General features: G+C 40.1%; 1 protein-coding gene and 1 long non-coding RNA gene across 2 annotated transcripts; both read left to right on the top strand.

The window, feature by feature from the left end:
* Positions 1 to 438: 438 nt before the first annotated feature.
* Positions 439 to 3449, top strand: LOC109877866 (uncharacterized). Its single transcript, XR_002253295.2, has 3 exons — positions 439 to 558; positions 1125 to 1248; positions 2560 to 3449. It is a non-coding gene; the product is annotated as an uncharacterized LOC109877866 (long non-coding RNA).
* Positions 3450 to 7134: 3685 nt separating this feature from the next.
* On the top strand, positions 7135 to 27211 carry LOC109877881 (calponin homology domain-containing protein DDB_G0272472-like). The gene is made up of 20 exons (XM_031816854.1): positions 7135 to 7425; positions 9681 to 9707; positions 10995 to 11327; positions 11841 to 11846; positions 13000 to 13005; positions 13821 to 13826; positions 15285 to 15290; positions 16444 to 16449; positions 17617 to 17622; positions 18570 to 18575; positions 19630 to 19635; positions 21028 to 21033; positions 21772 to 21777; positions 22802 to 22807; positions 23117 to 23191; positions 23462 to 24169; positions 24355 to 24423; positions 25023 to 25100; positions 25362 to 26278; positions 26366 to 27211. Exons 2-20 carry the CDS (start codon positions 9686 to 9688, stop codon positions 26672 to 26674), a joined length of 2577 nt encoding a protein of 858 aa, XP_031672714.1. The 5' UTR covers positions 7135 to 7425; positions 9681 to 9685; the 3' UTR covers positions 26675 to 27211.
* Positions 27212 to 27736: the final 525 nt, after the last annotated feature.

Here is a 27736-nt window from a genome sequence, read left to right as displayed (position 1 = left end):
TAGGCCTTATAAATGGCTTATGAAGGATTTCATTAAGCCTTTATGAAAAGTTGTGATTAGTTTCAATTGGGACCCCAAAAGTATATCCCATTCCCAACAACACGTTTCCAAATGAAATAAATTTGGCCAATTGATACGTGGATAATGACTGACGCGGGTCGTGACCCCGCTATCCGAGGTTGTCTCACGTGATGTTGGGATATTTCCCGCATACCACATACTTGTACATGTACAAAACAGGAAACATATAAACACCCACTATTTGATATTTGATAATCATGAAAGGGTTTGTTCTACTTTCATTCATCTCGTCACGCTCTCTATGCCCAGATAAAACACACAATGTACTGTAATGATGAGGGTTACCCAGGGTTCCCCAGTGGTGGGGGGGGATTCCTTTCCTAGCTGCTATAAAATGCCTTCACACACTGTGTGCGCTTCATTTGTCCTTGGTAAAAGAAAAGCCAGTAGTATTTCAGGATTTTATTTATCAACTGGTCAAAATGAAGGGATTGATTGTCGTCGTGGTTTTGGTGACACTGATGATTTCAACTGATGGTAAGACCAGTGCGATATGTTATGCGATATGTTATGCGATATGTTATATGATATGTTATACGATATATATACGATATGTTATATGGTATGTTATATGGCGGCAGGGTAGCCTAGTGGTTAGAGCATTGGACTAGTAACCGGAAGGTTGCAAGTTCAAATCCCCGAGCTGACAAGGTACAAATCTGTCGTTCTGCCCCTGAAAAGGCAGTTAACCCACTGTTCCTAGGCCATCATTGAAAATAAGAATTTGTTAACTGACTTGTCTGGTTGAAAAAAGAAAATAAATAAATATGAAGTGCTGTTATAATATATTGTGATGTGTTTTAATAACCGACAATATTTCATATCATAATGTAAGTGTTTTTATAATACACTATATCAGTTGTATACAGTATCTATTCATAAAATAAATGAAATATATACACTTTTAGCTTCCTTGATGTGAATAGTGTCCATTTTCAGTGTTTCTGTTTTCTGTTTGCTCAATAACATTCACAAAATGCTAAAGTACTTGTTTATGAAACGTGCCATAGAGTGCTCCTCGTTTTGTCTCCTGTTCCTCACAGCGTTCCTGATGCACAGCAGACAACGTTGCCTCTGTCTGAAAACACGGGACCGTGTGAATTCCAGTAACATAGTCCAATCCACCGTTCATCAGAGGAGTGTAATGTGTGACCATGTGGAGATAGTGTGCGTTTTTTTCATTTACACTCTCTTATGCACCTACACTACCGTTCAAAAGTTTGGGGTCACTTAGAAGTGTTTCGACCATTAAAATATCCTCAGAATTGATCAGAAATACAGTGTAGACATTGTTAATGTTGTAAATGACTATTGTAGCTGGAAATGGCAGATTTTTTATGGACTATCTACATAGGCGTACAGAGGCCTATTATCAGCAACCATCACTCCTGTGTTCCAATGGCACGTTGTGTTAGCTAATCCAAGTTTATCATTTTAAAAGGCTAATTGATCATTAGAAAACCCTTTTGCAATTATGTTAGCACAGCTGAAAACTGTTGTCCTGATTAAAGAAGCAATACAACTGGCCTTCATTAGACTAGTTGAGTATCTGGAGCATCAGCATTTGTGGGTTCGATTACAGGGTCAAAATGGCCAAAAACAAAGACCTTTCTTCTGAAACTCGCCAATCTATTCTTGTTCTGAGAAATGAAGGATATTCCATGCGAGAACTTGCCAAGAAATTGAAGATCTCGTACAACGCTGTGTACTACTCCCTTCACAGAACAGCGCAAACTGTCTCTAACCAGAATAGAAAGAGGAGTGGGAGGACCCGGTGCATAACTGAGCAAGAGGACAAGTACATTAGAGTGTCATGTTTGAGAAACAGATGCCTCACAAGTCCTCAACTGGCAGCTTCATTAAATAGTACCTGTAAAACACCAGTCTGAGGCGACCCCCGGGATGCTGGCCTTCTAGGCAAAAATGCTGATGCTCCAGATACTCAACTAGTCGAAAAGAAGGACAGTTTTATTGCTTCTTTAATCAGGACAACAGTTTTCAGCTGTGCTAACATAATTCCAAAAGGGTTTTCTAATGATCAATTATCCTTTTCAAATTATAAATCTGGATTAGCTAACACAACGTGCCAGTGGAACACAGGGGTGATGGTTGCTGATAATGGGCCTCTGTACGCCTATGTAGATTTTCCATACAAAATCTGCCGTTTCCAGCTACAATAGTCATTTATGAAATTAACAATGTCTAAGTGACCCCAAACTTTTGAACGGTAGTGTATATCCCACTTAAATTGCCTGTGATGTGCCACTATAATATGTATGCCAATATATGTCATTATGTAATTATGCAACATACAGTATAGGCCACTACACTGAGTACAATGTTTCTAGATTTCCTTGGCATATTAACTTATGATGTGGTACTTTTGAATAGTTCATAAGTTATTATTATGTAAGTACTATTTTACCGTGTAAGTAAACACCTGGCCATTTCTGTCATTAAAGTACTTTTCCTTAACAGGGTGCAGTTGAAAATACCATCAAAATATATCTGCCTGAATCCAGACTCTAAAATGGGCAAGAGAATACAGACTAAGTGGAACCTGAAGAACTGAGCCAAACATGATAACACAAACTATGTGATGATGATATAACTGACTGTACTGACCAAAAAGTACATGTAACTATGTTGTCTTTCTCTGCAGTTTCAGGTAACTTTACTTGTTCCACTGACAATGCAATTAGAAAGTGTATTTCAGAGCTACAGGGTAATGCACAAAGCTCGTAACAACATTCTAGAACATCTCTGCAATGACAAGGCTGTAACAACATTCTAGAACATCTCTGCTATGACAAGCCTGTAACATCATTCTAGAACATCTCTGCTATGACAAGCCTGTAACATCATTCTAGAACATCTCTGCTATGACAAGCCTGTAACAACATTCTAGAAGATCTCTGCTATGACAAGCCTGTAACAACATTCTAGAACATGTAATGGGAATTGAAATGTTTGTGCTTTTCTTATAACTAATTTCTGTGTTCATGCAAGTGACTGACTGAACCAATTCTCACTATCAGTATCTGCAATTTGGCAGTACGCCCAGACCTTGTTTTGAGAACGAAAGATATCTCAGTTTCAAGGTCTCAGCGCAGAGAGAAGAAGCCTCGTGAGGTATTGGTCTGTCACATGTTAAGAACCAACATTTGTCATTCACATGAATGAAACAAAACGGTAATGATGAATTAATTATGCTAAATCATGCACATATAATTGGTCTGTGTATAGCTGTATATAAGAAAACTGCTGGGACTGCCCCAGGAGAGCTCCTGATTGACATGTGTACTATGGTGCATTGATTTGGTTGGAACTTCTCCAGCTTGCTGTCAATAAACAATTATTAATATTAAGACTGACTTTGAGTGTCCCTGTGTAAGAATTTCCAGAACAAACATCTCCGGTAAAACCTGCCTCCTTCTCCATGCCTCCCTCCGTCTCCCTCCCTGCCTCCTTCTCCATGCCTCCCTCCCTACCTGCCTCCGTCTCCCTCCCTCCCTGCCTCCGTCTCCCTCCCTGCCTGCCTCCGTCTCCATGCCTCCCTCCCTCCCTGCCTACGTCTCCCTCCCTGCCTCCTTCTCCATGCCTCCCTCCGTCTCCCTCCCTGCCTCCTTCTCCATGCCTCCCTCCCTCCGTCTCCCTCCCTCCCTGCCTCTGTCTCCCTCCCTGCCTGCCTCCGTCTCCATGCCTCCCTCCCTGCCTACGTCTCCCTCCCTGCCTCCTTCTCCATGCCTCCCTCCGTCTCCCTCCCTGCCTCCTTCTCCATGCCTCCCTCCATACCTGCCTCCGTCTCCTTCTCTGCCTACGTCTCCCTCCCTCCCTGCCTACGTCTCCCTCCCTGCCTGCCTCCCTCCCTCCCTCCCTGCCTACGTCTCCCTCCCTCCCTGCCTACGTCTCCCTCCCTCCCTGCCTCCCTCCCTCCCTGCCTCCCTCCCTGCCTACGTCTCCCTCCCTGCCTACGTCTCCCTCCCTGCCTCCCTCCCTCCCTACGTCTCCCTCCCTGCCTACGTCTCCCTCCCTCCCTGCCTACGTCTCCCTCCCTGCCTCCCTCCCTCCCTACGTCTCCCTCCCTCCCTCCCTGCCTCCCTCCCTGCCTGCCTCCCTACCTGCCTCCGTCTCCCTCCCTGCCTCCGTCTCCATGCCTCTCTCCCCACCTGCCTCCCTACCTGCCTCTGTCTCCCTCCCTGCCTCCGTCTCCATGCCTCCCTCCCCGCCTGCCTCCATCTCCCTCCCTCCCTAATTTTGACAGGTGTATTATTCTGTATAAGATCGTTTTACCTGTTGTCAACCGAGATATCATTATCACTCAGGTCAAACTGCTTCCTGTATCAAGGTATTTACGCCCACACATGGACATATATTTGTGTTAGCTGAGCAAGCTATTACACTGAGCAAAAATATAAACACAACATGCAACAATTTAAAAGATTTTGCTGAGATACAGTCAATTGAAATAAATTCATTAGGCCCTAATCTATGGATTTCACATGACTGGGAATACAGATATGCATCTGTTGGTCACAGATACCTTAATAAAAAGTTAGGGGCGTGGATCAGAAAACCAATCAGTATCTGGTGTGACCACCATTTGCCTCATGCAGCGAGACACATCTCCCTCGCTTAGAGTTGATCAGGCTGTTGATTGTGGCTTGTGGAATGTTGTCCCACTCCACTTCAATGGCTGTTTTGAAGTTGCTGGATATTGGAACTGGAAAACTCTGTTGTACACATCAATCCAGAGCATCCCAAACATGCTCAATGGGTGACTTGTGTGGCGAGTATGCAGGCCATGGAAGAACTGGGACATTTTCAGCTTCCAGGAATTGTGTACAGATCCTTGCGACATGGGGCTGTGAATTATCATGCTGAAACATGAAGTGATGGCGGTGGATGAATGGCACGACAATGGGCCTCAGGATCTCATCACCGTATCTCTGTGCATTCAAATTGCCATTGATAAAATGCAATTGTATTTGTTTTTCGTAACTTATGCCTACCCATACCATAACCTCACCACCACCATGGGTCACTCTGTTCACAACGTTGACATCAGCAAACACCATACCATAACCCCACTACCACCATGGGTCACTCTGTTCACAACGTTGACAATCAGCAAACCAGTCACCCACACGACACCATACATGCTGTCTGCCATCTGCCTGGTACAGTTGATACCGGGATTAATCAGTGAAGAGCACACTTCTCCAGCGAGGCCAGAGGCCGTCAAAGGTGAGCATTTGCCCACTGAAGTCGGTTACGACGCCAAACTGCAGTCAGCTCAAGACCCTGGTGAAGACGGTGAGGACGCAGATGTGCTTCCCTGAGGCGGATTCTGACAGTTTGTGCAGAAATGATTTGGTTCTGCAAACCCACAGTTTCATCCACTGTCCAGCTGGCTGATCTCAGACGACCCCGCAGGTGAAGAAGCCGGATGTGGAGGTCCTGGGCTGGCGTGGTTACACATGGTCTGCGGTTGTGGAGGTCCTGGGCTGGCGTGGTTACACGTGGTCTGCGGTTGTGGAGGTCCTGGGCTGGCGTGGTTACACGTGGTCTGCGGTTGTGGAGGTCCTGGGCTGGCGTGGTAACACGTGGTCTGCGGTTGTGGAGGTCCTGGGCTGGCGTGGTAACACGTGGTCTGCGGTTGTGGATGTCCTGGGCTGGCGTGGTTACACGTGGTCTGCGTTTGTGGAGGTCCTGGGCTGGCGTGGTTACACGTGGTCTGCGGTTGTGGAGGTCCTGGGCTGGCGTGGTTACACGTGGTCTGCGGTTGTGTGGCCAGTTGGATGTACTGCAAAATGTTCTAAAACGATATTCGAGGCGACTTATGGTACTGAAATGTACATTAAAGTAACTGGCAACAGCTCTGGTGGTCATTCCTCCAGTCAGCATGCTAATTGCACGCTCCCTCAAAACTTGAGACATCTGTGTGACAAAACAGCACGTTTTAGAGTGGCCTTTTATTGTCCCCAGCAGAAGGTTCACCGGTGTAATGATCATGCTGTTTAATCAGCTTCTTGATATGCCACACCTGACAGGTGGATGGGATTGTCTTGGCAAAGGAGAAAGGCTCACTAACAAGGATGTAAACACATTAGTGCACAACATTTGAGATAAATGAGCTGTTTGTGTGTATGAAACATTTCTGGGATCTTTTATTTCAGCTCATGAAACATGGGACAAATACTTTACATGTTGCATTTATATTGCTGTTCAGCATAGTTCTTACATCTATTTTAAATATATATTTTTTAATCGTAGTTGTATTTAAAAAAAATAACGTTTGATTTAGTGGCGGTATGTTAGCTCTCTCTGCGGGCTGTCGCGGGTAATGGTCATCTGTATTGTGCAATGCTTTAATCAAGCACCAGAGGTCAAGTTGTCAAGTGTAAATCTCGTAACATTGATCAGCCCGGATCAGCAATGGTGTCAAATCTGATTCAAAAGTCGAATTAGCACTAGAAAGATGAAACGTCATTGCTCGAGCAAACGCTGAGTTGAGAGAAGAAAATGGTCGAGTGAGAAGAGGTCCCGCGGAGTGCACAGGCCAGTCAAGAGCACAAATTGGACTTGAACGCTTGCAAGTGTGTCTTAAACAGTACATTTTGTATTTTTTAAATTGAACCTTTATTTAAACAGTACATATAGAACTGTAAGAAAAAAAAGTGATTCAAACGTATATTTGTATTAATTTTGAACGTATTAAATTGTCCACCAGCAATAGTCACTTGTTATTGTCAAGTTTTCGCTCACAATTTCTCAAATAGCTTTCTCTCAAGTCTTGGCATCTTTGGGTTTGGATATCCGGTTGATGGGGGCGGGCTTAAAGGCGGGTAGAAACCTTAGATTGGTCTCTTCGCTGGAGTGAAAGAAGAACTGACAAATGACTGCCATCGGTGTTGTGATTGGCTTTGCGACTCACTTCAGTGTTGCCAACTTAGCGACGTTGTCGTAATATTTAGCAGGTATTCAGACCCCTCTAGCGACACATTTTCAAAAAAGCGACTAGCGACAAATCTAGCGACTTTTCCTGGTGTTATTGGAGACTTTTGTAGACTTTGACGTGAAAGCACGCATCGTTCTTACTCTTCTCAACGAGCAGCGTTGTGCTGCCGTGGGCCCCACCCCGTCCCCGTCCTTACTGAGGAGTTGGCAACACACCAAGTGCCTGCGCAAATGTGAAAGTGAAAGTTGTGTCTCAGTATAGGACTGAGGTGTAGATTGTTCTGTAAAAACGTGTAGAAATGCACATATAGTGACTATTAGAGTGGTTATAGATTTAAATAAACTATTTTGAATGTGAATTGGAGGACGTGAAGACCAGTAAAGGTAAGAGGAGATCTCAGTATATTTCACTTTCCAAACTAGACACAACAGTCCTGTTTTAAAACAATGAGGACTGGAGAACGAGGAAGTGATGTTTGTATCTGTGTGATTGAGCAAAAGCGAGAATTTGCTGAATGGTAATGATGTAAATATGAATGTTTTCTCGTTTTATTGAGAAATGAAACACACACCCCACCTTCTTCCGGGTTGTATGTAATAACACACTAAAATGTCTGGCTAACAATGTAAGAAATAACACTGGAATGTTGCCTCGGGGCTAGAACCACTTCCGCCCTCTCTATCGGCGCCATTTTATATATTGACTACATCCGTCCTGGCTCGCTCATTAATATCTTAATCAAAATGACTGATTGTCTCTTATCTGCTTGTCGTCCCATTATGCCATAGTTTGTCCATCTTCATTGTCAGTAGAAACCACATTTGTTTAAGCAAGTCATCCATATCAGCTATGTTTGTTTTTTTAAAGCAGTAAATGAGGCTGAATGAACTGTTTCACTGAATGGGGCTCAATGAGAAATAGTTCATGACAAATCACCAGTAACCTTCTAAGATGACATGGTAATATTGTCTAGATAGAGAACGACAGATCAGCTGTAAACAAGCAGGGCAGGTGGTAATACAGGCAATTAACTTAAAAACAAACAGTTGAAATCAAATGCAGCTTTAAATATCTACTTGTAAAACATAAGATCCAGCATCACTTGTATATTTTGTACTCAAAATAAAAAACATGACAAAATAAATATATAACATTTACATTGAATTCAGTAGCAGAAAAGCCACCTATTGTAGTGATTTGCTGCTATACTGAACATCTACAGCTGGGTCAGAACATACTGGTTTGGGTTTGAGGATGAACAGGGTAAAACACTGTTGCCAGGGGCTACCACATGACACAGCATTGTGCAGAATGTCACAGTAGAAACTTGATGAAAATTGTCAAACTGAGACTAAATTTAATGATTATTGACCAATAAAAATATATGGTTTCCGATGCCTTTTGTGAAAAGTAAAGTCTTGATTAAAATAAGGTGCTGACATGGATACTGTCTGTAAGTGCCCAGATTGTAATGGTTTTAACCCAAACTCAGTCTTTACCCCCAGCCCTGTCCCCTGTCCCCTACACACCCTAACCCAAACTCAGCCTTTACCCCCAGCCCTGTCCCCTGCCCCCTACACACCCTAATCCAAACTCAGTGTTTACCCCCAGCCCTGTCCCCTACATACCCTAACCCAAACTCAGTCTTTACCCCCAGCCCTGTCCCCTGCCCCCTACACACCCTAATCCAAACTCAGTGTTTACCCCCAGCCCTGTCCCCTGTCCCCTACACACCCTAACCCAAACTCAGCCTTTACCCCCAGCCCTGTCCCCTGTCCCCTACACACCCTAACCCAAACTGTCTTTACCCCCAGCCTCCTAAATTGTATGTCTGACTTTCTGATTTGTAAATTCACCGCAGTTCCCAACATTGACCAGCAGGTGGTAATGATACTCTCTTCTCAGAAGGTAAATGACCACCAGTCAGATACATTTATTTTGTTAGGAGGGGATGGAAAAGCATTGAGACTATTTGTCATGGAAGCAATTTCACTCATTTACTCATGTGAAGGTGTCCAAAGAGATAAGAGAAGCTAATATTGATAGTCACTATCTTTACAGCTCAGGATAATATGACTATAATTAAAGATCATCACTACCATCTGCTGGCTGGATCGGTCTTCTGATTTGAACCCTATTCTACACACTGCTAACCTTATGCCTAACCTTAAACCTAAATTAAGATCAGAAATGTACATTTTTGTTTTCATGACATTTTATGATAGTCCTGTAGTCAATTCGGACTTTGTGACTGGGTTTTCTAATAACCAGAGAGGCTGGGGGGAGGAGTTTACTCCAAATACCTGAGCAAAGGGGAAAGTGAAAGGTGTGTCTCAGTATAGGACTGAGGTGTAGATTGTTCTGTAAAAACATGTAGATATGCACATATAGTGACTATTAGAGTGGTTATAGATTTAAATAAACTATTTTGAGTGTGAAGTGGAGGACGTGAAGACCAGTAAAGGTAAGAGGAGATCTCAGGATATTTCACTTTCCAAACTAGACACAACAGTCCTGTTTTAAAACAATGAGGACTGGAGAACGAGGAAGTGATGTTTGTATCTGTGTGATTGAGCAAAAGAGAGAATTTGATGAAAGGTAATGATGTAAATATGAATGTTTTCTCTTGTTATTGCAGTGAAAATGGCAGAGTCCAGAGTTCATAGTAAGTCAACATGCTATAATTAATGATGAACTTTTCTTTCATGTATCTGGGAGAACAGAACTAAACCAACTATTGAAAATGAAATGTGTTTGTGGTTTTATTTGTCATTATGTGTAAATGTGTGTCTGGATGAAATGTGTTTGTAACATGAGGAGTTGTAGCTGAGTTTGTGTCTGTGAGAAACAGCTCTACTGCTCCACAGTGACCTCTCCCTCCAAACATCTCTTTATTATAGAACCCATTTAATCCAGTCGGACACAATATGGAACTAAATCAACCTTTTGTACTTTACTGGCTCTAGAGAAGTTAAAGTTGTACATTTCAACAAATAAGTTGTTCTCCTGAGTGGAGGAGCTGTCTAAGTGTGAGAGGCTTCTCTACAGACTCGAGTTCAATTCCAGGCTGTATCACATGATTTGGAGTCGCATAGGGCAGAGCACAATTGATCCAGTGTTGTCTGGGTGTCATTGTAAATAAGAATTTGTTCTTAACTGACTTGCCTCGTTAAATAAATATATGTATCCAGAGCAATTAGGACTAAAGTGCCTTGCTCAAGGGCATATTAACAAATGTTTTCCTAGTTTCCTCAGGGACTCAACCCAGCAACGTTTGGGTTACTGGTCCAATGCTCTTAAGTGCTCAACTACCTGACAAACATGTCTGTCTAATGGAGAAATACAGAGCCTCTAATTTATTCTAATTTTATAATTTATTTTAGATATGCCTGTATATGTACTTGATTGTATAGGTTTGAGGGTATTGGCATGTGGGTGTTGGGGTTAGGGCATGGGGGTAACAGGGCTGGGGTGTGTGGGTCATTGAGTTTAGGTGTGTGGGTAAGTGGGCTGAGGTATATAGATATTGAGGTTGAGGAATAGGAATAGGGGTAAATATCTGTTCATGTTATTATAGACAGAGCACTCTGTCACAACTGTGACCAAGAATAAAACATACTTTTAAATAGATAAATAATCCAAATGGATGACATGTTAGGCTACTAGTGGCATAAGATTAGCATAGTGGCATGTCTGGGAAAGATGTGGGAACAAATGGGATAATATCATTCTAGATTGTAGCATCACATTCTTCCATGACATATAGACTTTCCTTCAAATGAATCTGTCTGTCTGGGATTGTGGGGGTTGTATTTTAGAATTGACATGGTCCTGGTTGTTGTATGTCTATTGTAGTTTTTAATTCAGCTGTGTTTATAAATTTACTGAGAGGATTTGTGTTCCTGACACAGATGATGTCATTAAACATGCAATGTTCTCTCTTTCTGAACAGCTCAGTTTAAACTCACCTCAGAAGACCATGTGAGGGCTTATGTTGGTGAAGAGGTCACCCTCCCCTGTCACCTCTCACCTGACACCAGTGCTGTTGCCACGACAATCAGGTGGTTTAAAGGGACAGAGTGTATTTACCTGTATAAGAATGGCCAGGTGACAGAGAGGAGTGGCTATGAGGGAAGAGTGAGTCTGATCACCCAGGAGCTGGAGAGAGGCAACGTGTCTCTGAGGCTGAGAGACATCAGGAGGTCAGATGGAGGAGTCTACATCTGTCAGGTCATCCATGGAGAACAGAAGGAGGAGGCTGCAGTGGGTTTAAAGGTCAGAGAAGGTAAGTGTTCTAGAACTCCAGTAATGTTTCTAAACACCTAAACAACAACAATAACAACCAGTCTCTTTCCCTGTACAGAACACTTGTACTTTCTCATGTAGGTAGGAGTTCATAGTAGGAGTTACAGATGAATAGACTAGATTCATTCTGAATATCAACTAGTTACAATGCATATTACCATCACTCTGAGCTTTGAGCTGGTCCTAAAGCATTAGAACCATTCCAACATTACTGTCACGTCCCTTGATTGTCATTAGTAATGAATGTGATGAACACTCACACCCCTCTGATGAACATCACATCACTATGGTATTTCCAATAGTAGCACTGCTTACATCCCTTTCACTAGATGTACATTAGTAATGAATGTGATGAACAGTCATTCCAATATGATGTATGGTATTTCATTAAATTATGTCATGAGAAAGAAATTTAATGAACAATAATAACTAATGCATTCTGTTTTACATGATCATTATTCATGACTCTCCATCTTGGATAATGGATGATCAGGACCAAGTGAGTAATTACTTACTTGTCTGTTTTGTTTATTGACAACCAATAACACAAGACAAAGAACAGACCAGAGTGTTAATCTGATACTATAAAAACTACAGGCCTTGTGAACAGCAGTGTGTCTTCTTCAAGGCTACAAATTAAATCAGTTTCTTTACATTTATCAATACTCTCCCCAAATGTTCTCAAGGTCGGTTGGATTAAGATGTATAGATGTTCTGTAAATTACCCAGAATTTTATATCATAGTCCTCGCAAAATATTTCTGCCATAGAGGTCAACATTTCACACTCCAAAGTTGTTAGAGAATTATGTTCTCAAAGTTCATAAACTGACCTTCAATTAAACTACTCGGTCTGTTACCGAGATTTTGTAAGGTTCTTGTTGAAATGAAACAGACAGAGGCCAGTCTACAATAGTAACGTTTATTTACGAGAGCTCTACTTAGTTGTACAAAACCATTTATTTTATACTTGGCTTGTTACGCACATACATACACACACAACATTAGGTATCCAACGCACACCCCGTCCTGCTACCCAGCTGAGAGAGATTAGGGAAGGCCACGAAAAACACTCCCCATCCTCCCTCAAGATAGGGGGGCCCTGGGAAGTACGTCCTTTCCTTTCTACCATCTCCCAGAGGCCCCATGTCCAAGGTCTGCATGAGAATTCTGCTAAGACAGTCTGTGTTTGAGACACCCAGACACCACATTATCTATATTGTTTTACTCTAATTCTGACTAGAATTACACATTTATTGATTATAATTTTATACATTCTAATCAATTCCATTAAATCATACAGGGGGAGGGTGGAATACTGTTAATTATAATCCTGTGTTAAATGTATACATCATTTAGTCATTATTCATCAAATTCACAACCAAAATTAACATGGAATCATCTTGAATTCAGTTTGATATCCTAGTATGAAACATTCTGTGATGTTTAGACTGTTCCAATAGTAGCACTGCTTACATCCCTTTCCCTAGATGTACATTAGTAATGAATGTGATGAACAGTCATTACAATATGATGTATGGTATTTCATTAAATGATGTAATGAGATAGAAATTCAATGAACAATTATAACTAATGTATTCTGTTTTACATGATCATTATTCATGACTCTCCATCTTGGATAATGGATGATCAGATTTCCGTGAGTAATTACTTACTTGTCTGTTTTGTTTATTGACAACCAATAACACAAGACAAAGAACAGACCAGAGTGTTAATCTGATACTATAAAAACTACAGGCCTTGTGAACAGCAGTGTGTCTTCTTCAAGGCTACAAATTAAATCAGTTTCTTTACATTTATCAATACTCTCCCCAAATGTTCTCAAGGTCGGTTGGATTAAGATGTATAGATGTTCTGTAAATTATCCAGAATTTTCACATCATCGATCTCCCACAATATATCTGCCAAAGAGGTCAACATTTCACATATCCCTCCCACAAAATATCTGTTGTAGAGCTCAACATTTTAGAGGGGTTGAGTTAAATGCGGAAGACACATCTCAGTTGAATACATTCAGTTGGACAACTGACTAGGTATCCCCCTTTCCTTTCCCTTTCACTATATATCTGCCATGGAGGTCAATATTTCACATAGTCCTCCCACTATATATCTGCCATAGAGGTCAATATTTCACATAGTCCTCCCACTATATATCTGACATAGAGAACAACATTTCACACTCCAAAATGAAAATAGAATCAGCTTGAATTCAGTTTGATGTCCCAGTATGAATCATTCTGTGATGTTTAGACTGTTCCAATAGTAGCACTGCTTACATCCCTTTCCCTAGATGTACATTAGTAATGAATGTGATGAACAGTCATTCCAATATGATGTATGGTATTTGATTAAATTATGTCATGAGACAGAAATTTAATGAACAATAATAACTAATGCATTCTGTTTTACATGATCATTATTCATGACTCTCCATCTTGGATAATGGGTGAACAGTTTGGGGTGAGTAATTACTTATTTGTCTGTTTTGTATAAAGACAACCAATAACACAAGACAAAGAACAGACCAGAGTGTTAATCTGATACTATAAAAACTACAGGCCTTGTGAACAGCAGTGTGTCTTCTTCAAGGCTACAAATTAAATCAGTTCCTTTACATTTATCAATACTCTCCCCAAATGTTCTCAAGGTAGGTTGGATTAAGATGTATAGATGTTCCTCAAATTATCCAGATTTGACATACAATATCCCTCCCACAATATATATGCTATAGAGCTCAACATGTCAGAGGGTTTGAGTTAAATGTGGAAGACATATTTCAGTACAATACATTCAGTTGGACAACTGACTAGGAATCAATGTTTCCCTTTAACTTCCCTTTGACATAGTCCTCCCACTATATATCTGCCATAGATGTCAATATTTCACATAGTCCTCCCACTATATATCTGCCATAGAGGTCAATATTTCACTTAGCTCTCCCACAATATATCTGGCATTGGGGTCAATATTTCACTTAGCCCTCCCACAATATATCTGCCATAGAGGTCAATATTTCACATAGCCCTCCCACAATATATCTGCTATAGAGGTCAATATTTCACTTAGCCCTCCCACAATATATCTGGCATTGAGGTCAACATTTCACATAGCCCTCCCACAATATATCTGGCATTGAGGTCAATATTTCACTTAGCCCTCCCACAATATATCTGGCATTGAGGTCAATATTTCACATAGTCCTCCCACTATATATCTGCCATAGAGGTCAATATTTCACATAGTCCTCCCATTATATATCTGCCATAGAGGTCAATATTTCACATAGTCCTCCCACAATATATCTGCTATAGAGGTCAATATTTCACATAGTCCTCCCACTATATATCTGCCATAGAGGTCAATATTTCACATAGTCCTCCCCCCACTATATATCTGCCATAGAGGTCAATATTTCACATAGTCCTCCCACTATATATCTGACATAGAGGTCAATATTTCACATAGTCCTCCCCCCACTATATATCTGCCATAGAGGTCAATATTTCACATAGTCCTCCCAAAATATATCTGTAATAGAGAGGTCAATATTTCACATAGTCCTTCCACAATATATCGGGCATTGAGGTCAAAAGTTCACATAGTTCTCCCACAATATATCTGCTTTTGAGGTCAACATTTCTCACTTCGAAATGAACATGGAATCAGCTTGAATTCAGTTTGATGTCCCAGTATGAATCATTCTGTGATGTTTAGACTGTTCCAATAGTAGCACTGCTTACATCCCTTTCCCTAGATGTACATTAGAAATGAATGTGATGAACAGTCATATCAATATGATGTATGGTATTTCATTAAATTATGTAATGAGACAGACATTCAATGAACAATAATAACTAATGCATTCTGTTTTACATGATCATTATTCATGACTCTCCATCTTGGATAATGGATGATCAGAAAAATGTGAGTAATTACTTATTTGTCTGTTTTGTTTATTGACAACCAATAACACAAGACAAAGAACAGACCAGAGTGTTAATCTGATACTATAAAAACTACAGGCCTTGTGAACAGCAGTGTGTCTTCTTCAAGGCTACAAATTAAATCAGTTTCTTTACATTTATCAAAACTATCCCCAAATGTTCTCAAGGTAGGTTGGATTAAGATGTATAGATGTTCTGTAAATTACCCAGAATTTTATATCATAGTCCTCGCAAAATATTTCTGCCATAGAGGTCAACATTTCACACTCCAAAGTTGTTAGAGAATTATGTTCTCAAAGTTCATAAACTGACCTTCAATTAAACTACTCGGTCTGTTACCGAGATTTTGTAAGGTTCTTGTTGAAATGAAACAGACAGAGGCCAGTCTACAATAGTAACGTTTATTTACGAGAGCTCTACTTAGTTGTACAAAACCATTTATTTTATACTTGGCTTGTTACGCACATACATACACACACAACATTAGGTATCCAACGCACACCCCGTCCTGCTACCCAGCTGAGAGAGATTAGGGAAGGCCACGAAAAACACTCCCCATCCTCCCTCAAGATAGGGGGGCCCTGGGAAGTACGTCCTTTCCTTTCTACCATCTCCCAGAGGCCCCATGTCCAAGGTCTGCATGAGAATTCTGCTAAGACAGTCTGTGTTTGAGACACCCAGACACCACATTATCTATATTGTTTTACTCTAATTCTGACTAGAATTACACATTTATTGATTATAATTTTATACATTCTAATCAATTCCATTAAATCATACAGGGGGAGGGTGGAATACTGTTAATTATAATCCTGTGTTAAATGTATACATCATTTAGTCATTATTCATCAAATTCACAACCAAAATTAATATGGAATCATCTTGAATTCAGTTTGATATCCTAGTATGAAACATTCTGTGATGTTTAGACTGTTCCAATAGTAGCACTGCTTACATCCCTTTCCCTAGATGTACATTAGTAATGAATGTGATGAACAGTCATTACAATATGATGTATGGTATTTCATTAAATTATGTCATGAGACAGAAATTTAATGAACAATAATAACTAATGTATTCTGTTTTACATGATCATTATTCATGACTCTCCATCTTGGATAATGGATGATCAGTACAACGTGAGTAATTACTTATTTGTCTGTTTTGTTTATTGACAACCAATAACACAAGACAAAGAACAGACCAGAGTGTTAATCTGATACTATAAAAACTACAGGCCTTGTGAACAGCAGTGTGTCTTCTTCAAGGCTACAAATTAAATCAGTTCCTTTACATTTATCAATACTCTCCCCAAATGTTCTCAAGGTAGGTTGGATTAATATGTATAGATGTTCTTCAAATTATCCAGCATTTTCATATCATCGATCTCCCACAATATATATGCCAAAGAGGTCAACATTTCACATAGTTCTCCCACAATATATATGCCAAAGAGGTCAACATTTCACATATCCCTCCCACAAAATATCTGTTGTAGAGCTCAACATTTTAGAGGGGTTGAGTTAAATGCGGAAGACACATCTCAGTTGAATACATTCAGTTGGACAACTGACTAGGTATCCCCCTTTCCTTTCCCTTTCACAATATATCTGCTATAGAGGTCAATATTTCACATAGTCCTCCCACTATATATCTGCCATAGAGATCAATATTTCACATAGTCCTCCCACAATATATCTGCTATTGAGGTCAATATTTCACATAGTCCTCCCACTATATATCTGCCATAGAGGTCAATATTTCACATAGTCCTCCCACTATATATCTGCTATTGAGGTCAATATTTCACATAGTCCTCCCACTATATATCTGCCATAGAGGTCAATATTTCACATAGTCCTCCCACAATATATCTGGCATTGAGGTCAATATTTCACATAGTCCTCCCACAATATATCTGGCATTGAGGTCAATATTTCACATAGGCCTCCCACAATATATCTGGCATTGAGGTCAATATTTCACATAGGCCTCCCACAATATATCTGGCATTGAGGTCAACATTTCTCACTTCGAAATGAACATGGAATCAGCTTGAATTCAGTTTGATGTCCCAGTATGAATCATTCTGTGATGTTTAGACTGTTCCAATAGTAGCACCGCTTACATCCCTTTCCCTAGATGTACATTAGTAATGAATGTGATGAACAGTCATTCCAATATGATGTATCGTATTTCATTAAATTATGTAATGAGACAAAGATTCAATGAACAATAATAACTAATGCATTCTGTTTTACATGATCATTATTCATGACTCTCGATCTTGGATAATGGATGATCAGGACACCGTGAGTAATTACTTATTTGTCTGTTTTGTTTATTGACAACCAATAACACAAGACAAAGAACAGACCAGAGTGTTAATCTGATACTATAAAAACTACAGTCCTTGTGAACAGCAGTGTGTCTTCTTCAAGGCTACAAATTAAATCCGTTTCTTTACATTTATCAATACTCTCCCCAAATGTTCGCAAGGTTGGTTGTATTAAGATGTATAGATGTTCTGTAAATTATCCAGAATTTTTACATCATAGATCTCCCACAGAATATCTGCCTTAGAGCTCAACATGTCAGAGGGGTTGAGTTAAATGTGGAAGACATATTTCAGTACAATACATTCAGTTGGACAACTGACTAGGTATCCCCCTTTCCTTTCCCTTTCACAATATATCTGCTATAGAGGTCAATATTTCACATAGTCCTCCCACTATATATCTGCCATGGAGGTCAATATTTCACATAGTCCTCCCACTATATATCTGCCATGGAGGTCAATATTTCACATAGGCCTCCCACAATATATCTGGCATTGAGGTCAATATTTCACATAGGCCTCCCACAAAAGATCTGGCATTGAGGTCAATATTTCACATAGGCCTCCCACAATATATCTGGCATTGAGGTCAATATTTCACATAGGCCTCCCACAATATATCTGCTTTTGAGTTCAACATTTCTCACTTCGAAATGAACATGGAATCAGCTTGAATTCAGTTTGATGTCCCAGTATGAATCATTCTGTGATGTTTAGACTGTTCCAATAGTAGCACTGCTTATATCCCTTTCCCAAGATGTACATTAGTAATGAATGTGATGAACAGTCATTCCAATATGATGTATGGTATTTCATTAAATTCTGTCATGAGACAGAAATTCAATGAACAATAATAACTAATGCATTCTGTTTTACATGATCATTATTCATGACTCTCCATCTTGGATAATGGATGATCAGATGAGGGTGAGTATTTACTTATTTGTCTGTTTTGTTTATTGACAACCAATAACACAAGACAAAGAACAGACCAGAGTGTTAATCTGATACTATAAAAACTGCAGTCCTTGTGAACAGCAGTGTGTCTTCTTCAAGGCTACAAATTAAATCAGTTCCTTTACATTTATCAATACTCTCCCCAAATGTTCTCAAGGTTGGTTGTATAAAGATGTATAGATGTTCTGTAAATTATCCAGAATTTTTCCATCATAGATCTCCCACAGAATATCTGCTATAGAGCTCAACATGTCAGAGGGGTTGAGTTAAATGTGGAAGACATATTTCAGTACAATACATTCAGTTGGACAACTGACTAGGAATCAATTTTTCCCTTTAACTTCCTTTTCACTTATTCCTCCCACAATATATCTGGCATTGAGGTCAATATTTCACATAGTCCTCCCACAATATATCTTGCATTGAGGTCAATATTTCACATAGTCCTCCCACAATATATCTGGCATTGAGGTCAATATTTCACATAGTCCTCCCACAATATATCTGGCATTGAGGTCAATATTTCACATAGGCCTCCCACAAAATATCTGGCATTGAGGTCAATATTTCACATAGGCCTCCCACAATATATCTGGCATTGAGGTCAATATTTCACATAGGCCTCCCACAAAATATCTGGCATTGAGGTCAATATTTCACATAGGCCTCCCACAATATATCTGGCATTGAGGTCAATATTTCACATAGGCCTCCCACAATATATCTGCTTTTGAGGTCAACATTTCTCACTTCGAAATGAACATGGAATCAGCTTGAATTCAGTTTGATGTCCCAGTATGAATCATTCTGTGATGTTTAGACTGTTCCAATAGTAGCACTGCTTATATCCCTTTCCCAAGATGTATATTAGTAATGAATGTGATGAACAGTCATATCAATATGATGTATGGTATTTCATTAAATTCTGTCATGAGACAGAAATTCAATGAACAATAATAACTAATGTATTCTGTTTTACATGATCATTATTCATGACTCTCCATCTTGGATAATGGATGATCAGAAATAGGTGAGTAATTACTTATTTGTCTGTTTTGTTTATTGACAACCAATAACACAAGACAAAGAACAGACCAGAGTGTTAATCTGATACTATAAAAACTATAGGCCTTGTGAACAGCAGTGTGTCTTCTTCAAGGCTACACATTAAATCAGTTCCTTTACATTTATCAATACTCTCCCCAAATGTTCTCAAGGTCGGTTGGATTAATATGTATAGATGTTCTTCAAATTATCCAGAATTTTCATATCATCGATCTCCCACAATATATCTGCTATGGAGGTCAACATTTCACATAGTTCTCCCACAATATATCTGTTGTAGAGCTCAACATTTTAGAGGGGTTGAGTTAAATGCGGAAGACACATCTCAGTTGAATACATTCAGTTGGGCAACTGACTAGGTATCCCCCTTTCCTTTCCCTTTCACAATATATCTGCCATGGAGGTCAATATTTCACATAGTTCTCCCACAATATATCTGCTATGGAGGTCAACATTTCACATAGTCCTCCCACTATATATCTGCTATAGAGGTCAACATTTCACATAGTCCTCCCACTATATCTCTGCCATAGAGGTCAATATTTCACATAGCCCTCCCACAATATATCTGCTATAGAGGTCAATATTTCACTTAGCCCTCCCACAATATATCTGGCATTGAGGTCAATATTTCACATAGTCCTCCCACTATATATCTGCCATAGAGGTCAATATTTCACATAGTCCTCCCATTATATATCTGCCATAGAGGTCAATATTTCACATAGTCCTCCCACAATATATCTGCCATAGAGGTCAATATTTCACATAGTCCTCCCACAATATATCTGCCATAGAGGTCAATATTTCACATAGTCCTCCCACAATATATCTGCTATAGAGGTCAATATTTCACATAGTCCTCCCACTATATATCTGCCATAGAGGTCAATATTTCACATAGTCCTCCCCCCACTATATATCTGCCATAGAGGTCAATATTTCACATAGTCCTCCCAAAATATATCTGTCATAGAGAGGTCAATATTTCACATAGTCCTTCCACAATATATCGGGCATTGAGGTCAAAAGTTCACATAGCTCTCCCACAATATATCTGCTTTTGAGGTCAACATTTCTCACTTCGAAATGAACATGGAATCATCTTGAATTCAGTTTGATATCCTAGTATGAATCATTCTGTGATGTTTAGACTGTTCCAATAGTAGCACTGCTTACATCCCTTTCCCTAGATGTACATTAGAAATGAATGTGATGAACAGTCATATCAATATGATGTATGGTATTTCATTAAATGATGTAATGAGATAGAAATTCAATGAACAATTATAACTAATGTATTCTGTTTTACATGATCATTATTCATGACTCTCCATCTTGGATAATGGATGATCAGAACAACGTGAGTAATTACTTATTTGTCTGTTTTGTTTATTGACAACCAATAACACAAGACAAAGAACAGACCAGAGTGTTAATCTGATACCATAAAAACTACAGGCCTTGTGAACAGCAGTGTGTCTTCTTCAAGGCTACAAATTAAATCAGTTTCTTTACATTTATCCATAATCTCCCCAAATGTTCTCAAGGTCGGTTGGATTAAGATGTATAGATGTTCTTCAAATTATCCAGAATTTTTACATCATAGATCTCCCACAATATATATGCTTTGGAGGTCAACATTTCACATATCCCTCCCACAAAATATCTGTTGTTAAGCTCAACATTTCACATAGTCCTCCCATTATATATCAGGCATAGAGGTCAACATTTCACATAGTCCTCCCATTATATATCAGGCATAGAGGTCAACATTTCACATAGTCCTCCCACTATATATCTGCCAAAGAGGTCAACATTTCACACTCCAAAATGAAAATAGAATCAGCTTGAATTCAGTTTGATATCCTAGTATGAATCATTCTGTGATGTTCAGACTGTTCCAATAGTAGCACTGCTTATATCCCTTTCCCTAGATGTACATTAGTAATGAATGTGATGAACAGTCATATCAATATGATGCATGGTATTTCATTAAATTATGTAATGAGACAAAGATTCAATGAACAATAATAACTAATGCATTCTGTTTTACATGATCATTATTCATGACTCTCCATCTTGGATAATGGATGATCAGATTTCCGTGAGTAATTACTTACTTGTCTGTTTTGTTTATTGACAACCAATAACACAAGACAAAGAACAGACCAGAGTGTTAATCTGATACCATAAAAACTACAGGCCTTGTGAACAGCAGTGTGTCTTCTTCAAGGCTACAAATTAAATCAGTTTCTTTACATTTATCAAAACTCTCCCCAAATGTTCTCAAGGTAGGTGTTACAGCTTTCTTCTGTCGAAGGAGAGTCGGACCAAAATGCAGCGTGGTTAGTTCGATACATGTTTAATGAAAACGAAAACACGAACAATACAAAAACAAACGGAAAATGTGAAAACCTATACAGCCTGTCTGGTGACAACTAACACAGAGACAGGAACAATCACCCACAAACACACAGTGAAACCCAGGCTACCTAAATATGGTTCCCAATCAGAGACAACGAGAATCACCTGACTCTGATTGAGAACCTCAGGCAGCCATAGACTATGCTAGACACCCCTACTCAGCCACAATCCCAATACCTACTAAAACCCCCAATACCACAATACAACACAAAATAACCCCATGTCACACCCTGGCCTGACCAAATAAATATATAAACACAAAATACTAAGACCAGGGCGTGACAGTAGGTTGGATTAAGATGTATAGATGTTCTTCAAATTATCCAGATTTTTCATTACATAGTCCTCCCACTATATATCTGTCATAGAGGTCAACATTTCACATAGTCCTCCCACTATATATCTGCCATAGAGAACAACATTTCACACCCCAAAATGAAAATAGAATCAGCTTGAATTCAGTTTGATGTCCCAGTATGAATCATTCTGTGATGTTTAGACTGTTCCAATAGTAGCACTGCTTACATCCCTTTCCCTAGATGTACATTAGTAATGAATGTGATGAACAGTCATATCAATATGATGTATGGTATTTCATTAAATTATTGTAATGAGACAGAAATTCAATGAACAATAATAACTAATGCATTCTGTTTTACATGATCATTATTCATGACTCTCCATCTTGGATAATGGATGATCAGGACCAAGTGAGTAATTACTTATTTGTCTGTTTTGTTTATTGACAACCAATAACACAAGACAAAGAACAGACCAGAGTGTTAATCTGATACTATAAAAACTACAGGCCTTGTGAACAGCAGTGTGTCTTCTTCAAGACTACAAATTAAATCAGTTTCTTATTTATTAATATTATTTATGAACCAGATCTCATTGGTTGCCACAGTCCCTACATGAGGGAGGCTTGAGTGACAGGAGAAATCTGATTGGTCCTGTTTGTTCTGTATATAGTGATGTCATCTACCACACAGAACTCACCTCTCTGTTTTACACCATAGTCTCAGGATCACTGTATTTACAACGTGAGACCCAGGAGGACAAGCTGAAGAGGGAGGCATCAGCTGGTGAGCTTGGTAAGTATGAGAGAGTCTGGAGGAGAGAGGATTGAATCAGGGAACATGAGTGATGTCATTCAGTTTTTCAGACTAATTCATTTGTAATGTATCAAATAGTCAATAGACCAGTTGATGATTGGTTCAGCTCAGATAACTGTTGACTGGAGGAAATAATTACTAATAATTGTACCACCTCCATCAAATGATAATGTCTTTATAGGCAAACTATTGAATGAATTAATACATTACTTATTCAAACAACCAATTAAATATGTTAATTGCTCTCAGAGTTGAAGATGGAAAATGAATTAAAAAAGACATTAAGACAGGAGATGAAACAACTAGAGGAGAAACTAGATGATATGACCCAGGAAGTGAGAGAGAAAGAGAGACTCCTGGATGATATGACCCAGGAAGTGAGAGAGAAAGAGAGACTCCTGGATGATATGACCCAGGAAGTGAGAGAGAAAGAGAGACTCCTGGATGATATGACCCAGGAAGTGAGAGAGAAAGAGAGACTCCTGGAGGAGAAGAACCAGATAATGGGACAGAGGGACAAACTATTAGAAGAGAAAGACAAGCAACTAAAGGAAAAAGACCTTCAACTAGAGGACAGGAACCACAGACTGGGAGAGAAGGACAGACTACTGGAAGAGAGAGACAGACGACTGGAAGAGAAAGAGAACCAACTAAAGGAAAGAAACCTTCAACTAGAGGACAGCAACCACAGACTGGGAGAGAAGGACAAACAACTGGAAGAGAGAGACAAACATCTGGAAGAGAGAGACAAACGACTGGAAGAGAGAGACAAAGTACTGAAGGGAAAAGAAAATGAACTAAAAGAGAGGAGACAGGAAGTAGAAGAGAGGAGACAGGAAGTAGAAGAGAGGAGACAGGAAGTAGAAGAGAAAGACAACCTACTAGAGGAGAGAGAGAACCAGTTAAAGGAGAGAGACAAACAGGTGGAGGGTGTCAACAATGAAAATGCTGAACTGGGTGAGATTATTCACACCATTAATACATTTAGTCTTCTGTACTTTCCTCAATTCTCAGGTTATTGTCGACTCTCCACTGAGTTGTGAATATTGTTGTCCATCACTTCATACTTTCCCTCTGCATCATATTTCTGTCTAAAGTCTTTAACACAGAATTCAGATCCTAGTCCTCCTTTGTTATTTCAGCTCAACAGATATGTGATCTGAAGACTGAGGTAGAGAGACTGAGAAGAGAGATCTCAGCCCAGATGACTGGTGAGTGAGATATGTGATACTTAACATTTCAGTAGAAACCCAGAACTCCCCTTCAGTAGGTCTATGTGCCTTCATGTGTCACTGAGGTAAAGGTTCCCATTCTAAATGGTTGTTCTATTATTTTAGAACATGGAGAGACGTCAGATACAGGTTCCATCCTCCCAGTCATAATATATCAGTCATAATGATAGTCATTGAAAATAAGAATTTGTTCTTAACTGACTTGCCTGGTTAAATAAAGGTAAAATAAATAAAAAAAAATATATATAGTGGTCCATCCTTCATCAATCTTGATATTCTCTATGTTCTCCAATGATCTGTTTCTACTCTATAGTGGACCATCCTTCACTTAGTGAGTTATCAATATTGTCTCAAACTGTCATCAATCTTGATATTCTCTATGTTCTCCAATGATCTATATTTCACTATGATGTGTAATGTATTTGTAATGTATTTGTAATGTATTTGTAATGTATTTGTAATGTATTTGTAATGTATTTGTAATGTATTTGTAATGTATTTGTAGTTTGTTTATGCTATGTTTTAAATGTGTCTCTAATGAGTCAGTATGTTGACCAGTTCTCTATGTTGTGTTACAGTGAGAGGAGAGACCTCAGATACATACCCCACACTTCCACTGAGGAGGACAAACAGCATGGAGTTAATTCCTCCATTTAGTGAGTTATGGATGTAGATTATATTATATTAGACACTGTTGTACATCCTCCATCTAGTGAGTTATGGATGTAGATGATATTATATTAGACACTGTTGTACCTCCTCCATCTAGTGAGTTATGGATGTAGATTATATTATATTAGACACTGTTGTATATCCTCCATATAGTGAGTTATGGATGTAGATTATATTATATTAGACACTGTTGTACATCCTCCAGAGAGTCAGAGTGTTGATCAGTGCTGTGTGTTGTGTTGCAGTGGAAGGAGAGAGCAGCAGTCCAGATTCCCCAGTGTCTCCCAGTGTGTCTGAGCTGAAACTGGTGCTGCTGGGGAGGACTGGGGCTGGGAGGAGTGCAGCAGGAAACACCATCCTGGGCAGAGAGGAGTTTGGGGCCCAGGCCAGCCCCTCTGCAGTGACCCAGAGGAGTAAGAGGAGAGAGGGGGACGTGTGTGGGAGACGGCTGGTGCTGGTGGACACTCCAGACTGGTTCTGTCCTGGACTCTCTCTGGAGGAGATGAGACAGGATGTGGGGCTCTGTGTCCGTCTGTCTGCCCCGGGACCCCACGCCTTCCTCCTGGTCATACCAGTGGAGCCCTCTAAGGGGGAGGAGAGAGGGGTGCTGGAGAGAATGGAGGAGATGTTTGGGGAGGGTTGTTGGGGACACACTGTGATTCTATTCACCCATGATGATGGACTGAAAGAGCAGAGTATTGAAGATTTTCTCCAAGCAGGAAGTCAGGACCTCCAGCAGCTTGTAGAGAAAAGTGGGAGCAGGTACCACGTCCTCAACATTAAGGACAGGGCCCATGGCACTCAGGTATCAGAGCTGCTGGATCAGGTAGAGGAGATGGTGGCAGGAAACAGAGAGAGATTCTACAGCAGTCAGACCTACCAGGAGGCAGAGGACCAGGTTAGAGAGATGGAGGGAAAGATCCAGAGAGAGAGAGGAGATAGGAAACAGAGGGAGGAGAGAGACTTGAGAGAGAGGCTTCAGAAGGAGTTGCAGGACTCTCTGATAAAGATAGAGGGAGTGATCCAGGAACATGAGGGAGATATCAGAACACTCAGTGAAAGAACCAGTGAACTGGAGAGACAGGTGAAAGAAGAGAGGGATGAGGAGAAGAAAAGAGAGCTGGAGAGGGAGCTGAAGAGGGAGTCTGATAGGAGGGAGGAGATGGAGAGAAAGCTGGAGAGATTTAGAGAGAAGAGAGAGAACGAGAGGAGGGAGATGGAGGAGAGACACAGACAGGAGATAGAGGAGATGATGGAGAACTATGAAGGAGAGGCCAGAGTTGAAGCAGAGAGAAACCTGATGAAGATAGTCCTGCCTGAGTTACAGAGGAACATCATGATCTCACAGACAAATATGGAGAGGGAGTTCAGCAGACAGATGAAAGGGAAGAATATAGAGATGGGGAGACTAAGACAGAACTTGAAAGAAGTCATTGAAGCTCACTCAGTGTTGCAGAAGAGACTGGAACGAGAGGGGAGAGGTCAGAGGGCACTGATAGGGTTGTTGGGCTGGGTCAGGAGAAACTCATCAAGTTGGCTTCTCCACAATCTGATATGATTCACCATCACCGTCTATGATGATGAACCAGACCAGGTCTACTGTCCACTGTACCGTGGGGGGTGATCATGGATCATGGTGGTCATGGGGAAAACAGGACAGAATAATGTCTGGTCCAGTCTACAGTGTCAAGAGAAGGAGGGGAGGGAGGTCTGTAAAGATCTTGATGAGACGTAAAACAGAATTCCAATCCAACGTAGATTATTGACCTTTGCACTGCAGACCTTTAGAATGGAGAGGGTTGTGGGGGGTCAGGAGGTCAGCGGGCGGAGTCAGAGACTGAGAACTCTAAAGATCTGAGTGAGACTTTTACCCAGTGTTTGAGGAGGTCTACTATTGAACAGAGAACCATACTGTATTTACCACACACTACTTCCTGTTCTTATTCAAATTGTTTCATGTTGAAACTTTAAATATACACTGAGTGCACAAAACATTAAGAAAACCTTCCTAAAGTTGAGTTACAATCTATCCCAATGGAACTCTGTTACCACATGAGACTGACATTGTTGAAATAAAATGTCACTTTGTAAGACATCAGTGTTTGGACATTGTTTGTCTTGGATGATTCTCTACAATACAGAGCTGAGCTGTCAACACTGAGCTGTCAACACTGAGGATGTAAAAACTGAGCTATCAACACTGAGCTGTCAACACTGAGCTGTCAACACTGAGCTGTCAACACTGAGCTATCAACACTGAGCTGTCAACACTGAGCTGTCAACACTGAGCTGTCAAAACTGAGTGGTCAACACTGTGTGGTCAACACTGTGTGGTCAACACTGAGCTGTCAAAACTGAGATTTCAACAGTAGGCTGGTCTCTACATGATACTGCTACTACTACTGCTACTACTGCTACTACACCTACTACTACTGCTACTTTTACTGCTACTACTACTACTACTACTACTGCTACTACTACTGCTACCACACCTACTACTACTACTACTACTACTACTACTACTACTACTACTACTACTACTACTACTACTACTACTACTACTACTACTACTACTACTACTACTACTGCTGCTACTACTACTAATACTCTAGGACAGCAG

Source organism: Oncorhynchus kisutch, linkage group LG3, assembly GCF_002021735.2.
Source record: "Oncorhynchus kisutch isolate 150728-3 linkage group LG3, Okis_V2, whole genome shotgun sequence".
NCBI lineage: Eukaryota > Metazoa > Chordata > Actinopteri > Salmoniformes > Salmonidae > Oncorhynchus > Oncorhynchus kisutch.
The sequence above is the reverse complement of the archived record's forward strand: the minus strand, read 5'-3'. Positions and strand labels throughout refer to the sequence as shown.